Source organism: Musa acuminata, chromosome BXJ1-4 (assembly GCF_036884655.1).
Source record: "Musa acuminata AAA Group cultivar baxijiao chromosome BXJ1-4, Cavendish_Baxijiao_AAA, whole genome shotgun sequence".
Taxonomy (NCBI): Eukaryota; Viridiplantae; Streptophyta; class Magnoliopsida; order Zingiberales; family Musaceae; genus Musa; species Musa acuminata.
In genome coordinates, this window is record NC_088330.1 from 23,777,527 (window position 1) to 23,782,500 (window position 4,974).

General features: G+C 37.5%; 1 protein-coding gene across 10 annotated transcripts in view; it reads left to right on the plus strand.

The window, feature by feature from the left end:
* LOC135650675 (selenium-binding protein 1-like) overlaps positions 1-4,974 on the plus strand; it is a 10,985-nt gene continuing 6,011 nt past the window's right edge. For 3 of the 10 annotated variants that reach the window (XM_065170197.1, XM_065170201.1, XM_065170241.1), the window contains exons 1-3: positions 1-139; positions 916-982; positions 1,934-2,129. In XM_065170197.1, coding sequence (XP_065026269.1) covers positions 137-139; positions 916-982; positions 1,934-2,129 — 266 coding nt within the window. In that variant the 5' untranslated portion in view covers positions 1-136. Of the gene's footprint in view, positions 140-915; positions 1,190-1,933; positions 2,130-3,932; positions 4,700-4,974 lie in introns of those variants that run through there. The other 7 variants (XM_065170213.1, XM_065170249.1, XM_065170208.1 and 4 more) reach the window with 6 other exon arrangements.

Consider the following 4,974-nt stretch of genomic DNA (forward strand, 5'->3'; position numbering starts at 1 on the left):
GCGAGGACACTGCGATGTCTGGTGCTGCGAAGATTCAGAGTTGCTGCGCCGACACTGGCCCGGGCTATCCGTCCCCCCTCGAAGCCAGCCACGTCGGGGCCGCGGGAGGCCTTGATCTACGTTACCTGTGTCTACAATGGTAAAAAGATCGCGCCTCTTGGTTGTTAATCTGAGCGATTTAAGCTTGGGGGAGTTACTGTTTTTTATTCTGATGTGTTTTCTCCGTAGGCTGTTGTTACCTTTTTGCTCTCCATGCGTTTAGACGAGGAATCTTCATATGCATATTCCTTGATATTAATCCTCGTGGATTCAGTAGTCTCTTCTTTTTTTTATTCAATCGAGACGACAAGTTCCTCACAACAATAACACTAACACTAACAAAAACAAATTCGTAAGTCTCACCTACTTCAATTTTTATTTATAATTTTTATTAAAAATATTTTTAGATCTTCCTCAACCTTTCCTCGTAGCAATACCGCATCCAGAAATCTCCCACAGATGCCCACGATTTTATTTCATCTTATCTTTTATCGAAGAAGCGATGCCTACCACGACTAAAAATATTTTTTTTAACTCCATACATCCATCTCAACATTCTCATCTCAGCAACATAATATTTTTTCTTAACCATCCAATATTCAAAAGTTTCTCACCAACAAACAAAATGAATTATATTGTTGGTTAAAGTGTTTCCTATTTTAATTGCTTAGGATCTAAATATGACTTGTATTAATCTTGCTTTGGAACTAAATCGCCAACCAACAAAATGAATTATATTGTTGGTGATTTCATTGTTTTCTTCCAAAATAAAAGGTCTTACTTTTATCATAAATGAGAAGGAATAGGTGATGGCATTTTTAGTAACTATGCACTTTTGATTTGGGACCTGATTCTGTTATTCGTGCATGATGTCAGGTGCTCAGGGGCCATCAAAGGCCACCGTGCTTATTGATCATTGATGTAACTTCTCTAGCTGTCAGAGGTTTGATTGAGATTTGGCCCCTTCTTTGACTGTTCAGGAGTGCAGTTCTCATGATACGTATTCCCTTTCTTTAAGGGCATCATCAACGTTCTCCAACATATCAGGAGATTTGGACTTCTTTCTTGTATTTATAATCTTGTATGAAATACATACTCAGAACAGGGATTTCTGGGGTTTAAAAGAATAATCTTTCAAAATTTGGCATTTGTAAGTTCTTGTTTTTGTTTTTTGTTCTTAGTTTCTGGGAGTTTATGGGGTTTTATTTCATGGTTGTTTAATGCTTGATCTCCATTGTCGCTTTGGAGGAATCTTGCAGGTTTCTAGTTCGTTCCTTTTGAACTTGGTAAGTATGCATGATTATTTATAGCATAACTAGATGCATAACACCAAAAGTCATCAAATCATGACCAACTGGCCAATTTGATGAGACGAGGAAGAAATCTAATTCTATCATTATGAAAAAATATTGAATTGAGAATCACATTGTATTTGTTCTTACAAAAGCATAAGCTAATGTAACACCCTCAGTTGAACTTATTGTAGAAGAAGCAAATTTTGAATTAATTGGATATGGGCTTACTCCTAAGGAAACTTTATGTCTCCTTTCTTAAGCATTTCCTTTAAAGTGATACTTGAAGAAGTTATACATGATATATTTAAGATGAATTTTCTTTTATCAACAGTATGTTTCATAGTTAACTCTTTATAGTTTTCTTTTCATGATTGTGGTCTATTCATGTTTATATTTTCTACTACTTTTAGTTCTGGACTTCAGCATTAAAGTATTTGTAGCAATTTTTTCCTGTGTTTGTGCTATTCACTCTTGTGTCCAATTACGGTTCTTATTAGAAGAATCAACCTTTTCCACGACCGATAAATTTTATGCTGTCTTAAATAAAATGCCTTTGTTCAATGGATTTTACAACAAAGATATTCTCTTCAACTACACAGGAATTGGAATAGAAAAACCGGACTACTTGGCGACTGTGGATGTTGATCCTAACTCCCCAACATATTACAAAGTAATTCACAGGCTTCCCATGCCCTATATTGGTGATGAACTGCATCATTCTGGTTGGAATGCCTGCAGTTCTTGTCATGGTGACCCTTCAGCAGTTTGGCAATTCTTGATTTTGCCTTCATTGCTGTAATCCTCTGTTGTGTTTTGCGTGTTTTATATTATTGCTACTTTTACATGTCTTACTTTGATGTGTTCCTGCAAAGAAGATAATTATTTGTTAGATTATACATAAATGGTGACCAGCTTAAACGATATTCTAAGCTATTCTTTGACTATTTCAGTTATAGAAGTTCATTGTCAAACTATCTTTAGTACACTTTCATAAAGAACTAATAGGTCTCTTGAAGATTATGAAAGTTTCCTTTCATAAAACTTTGATTTGATTATCATTGTCAATGAAAGCGGACTAAATGTCCTTATCTGTGCCCCCTAGCAGGAGAGCCGAGGCCTCGCGGGCCCTCCTTCTAAGACTATATGATAAGTCAGTATTTGTTATCATCAGCATGAGCACAAGGGCTCATATGGAATTGAGGGCTTGTAAGTCCTTGGTTCCTTTACTCCTTAACCGATGTGGGACTAAATATGCTTATTAGTGCCCCCCAGCAGGGGAGCCGAGGCCTCATGGGTGCTCTTTCTAGCTCCATCTGATAAGTTAGCATTTGCCATTATCGGTGCGAGCACGAGGGGAAAGATGACATGGCAAACACGTAAGCTAAAATGTGATGACATGTGGCTAATGGGTCGACCATCCTAACAACGTGTCGGTCAAATCCAGTCGACAAGTGAAAGTCAGATCCGAAGACGCATGGCCACAATGGGCCATATGTGGCCGATCGTCCAACCATCTAACCCTATGATAGGCGCAATCATACGACATGAGCTTCAAAAGCAACGAACATCGTGCCACACTCTTGCCCAAAACATCACATGAACTTCTCTTACAACCGATGATCTCGAACATAACTATTTCCAAACTATATATAAAAGGAACCTTGAGGTATGCATTCCCCATATTCTCTTAATCTCACCAGCTAGTTCAACTAGTCCTCAACTCCTTGACTTCTAAAACTGATTTGATTTTTGGAGGGGCATTTGTTGGGAAAGCCCTTGACTTAGTCTTGCAGGGTCAGCACCTCGGGAAACTACAAGTAGGACTTGAGACAACTTTGGAATGACCCTCAATTGAATCGGACTTACCTCTCCAACTCAGACAACAAGAATCTGATGTAACACCAATAAAAGGAGTCTAATTGTTATATGTAATAATTGGTATAGTTAAGATAAATTAATCTAAGAGGCTCTAGAAAAAGTGAAGTGCTTAGTGGTATGGATTTCTTCAATTTTCTATTGACTTGAGGTTTTGCTTTCTGCCCGCTCTACTTTGGCATGACTTGGTATTTGGTTAAGTGCTTAGCTCTCGGAAAAGTTTGAAGTGCTTAGAGGTAGCAACTCAAGTGCTAAGAGAGAGTAGAAAATAAAATTGGTGTTTTCTGGGACCTATTCTTTAAGTGACTATCAAGAGTCAAGGTCATCAGCAAATGGCTGTTTGATGTTAAAAGAAAGGGGATTGAGGAGGCTCTTTCATATGCTTCGAGATAGAGGACCAAGTAATAGTTGATTGAAAGTCAACTTGTGTTCTAGTTACCACATCTGGTTTTGTTTTGCAAAAGACTGTTTGGTTCGATCTATTTCACATGTGGTTCTGCCTTAAGGTTCAAGTTTAGAAATTCTGGTCAATACTGCCAATATTGGTGTTTCTTGTGCTATTTCCTAAATGGATAACACAATTTACCCTGTTATGATTCAAGCATGGACAAAACTGATTTTCTTGATTTTATAGTGCCGTTACCCGAAGCAGCTTATATATATATATATATATATATATATATATATATATATATATATATATATATATATATATATATATATATATAGTTTGATTGTTTTGCTCCTGTATCTTCCAAAAGGGCAAAAGATTTCTAAGAGTTGTTTCATGGATCCGCAAGAGAGCACTTGGGTTTTTCCAATCAATAAAAAGTGTATCATGCTTGAATCTAATCGGAGTTCGTAGTGGTGGAGGAACTGGATTAGAAAAAAGAGAGATTCTAGTTCTAAGAGTATAGGGTGAACTCAATTCTCTTCTTTAGCTCAGGGTTAACACTTATTGAAGTTAAAAGCAAGGGCGCAAGCAAAAGCAAGAATGAAGTACTTTTTCTTTAGTATAGGGATAGGGTTCATAAGCGAGTAACTGAGGAAGTTGTGATAGATGACTTTCTTCTAGTAACAGAGCGAGTAGTGTTAGATGACTTTCTTCTAGTAACAGAGTGAGCAGTGTTAGATTACTTCTATATAGGAGAGCACACAATTCAATTCCTCAGTTAAGTGAGGTTACCGCTATGTGGGCTACTATCTACTTTCTTATGAACTACAGCCAACTTGAAACCGTACTCCACGCAAAGCAAAGGGAAAGCCAAGAACAGAACTCTACGACAACAAGTGGAACACGCCTCGAGAGTACAATGTGTTAGAGCTTAGAGTAATGGAGTCTTTAAGTTTGAGAGTAAGGAGTGTTGTATATGAATTATAGAATATGTTAGTAATAATCTTTTTAAGCAGGAGTTCACCGTTACGCATTAGCTTGTTTATTGTGTTCAGGAGGCGGCGTGGCATTAGGGGGTGCTGCTTATGTTAATGTGGTAGGTTACTTCATTATACGACTTCTTTATTTCATGATTGTCTTACTTCGCTTTGCCCAAGAGTTAGGCACTAAGGGTTCGCAAAGACTAGATAGTGATATTCTCTTTTTAAGCAGCACTCAATTCAACTTTTGCACTATTTTCTATTCCTTTTTGACTTTATTTACTGCATATCTCTCTCCTTTCGCGTCACCCTCTGCCTTAATTCAATTCTTTAGCGCTTTCCTAGCTAACGTGAGTTTGCTTGCTAGCGCACACTTCGGTTTGCTTAGTTG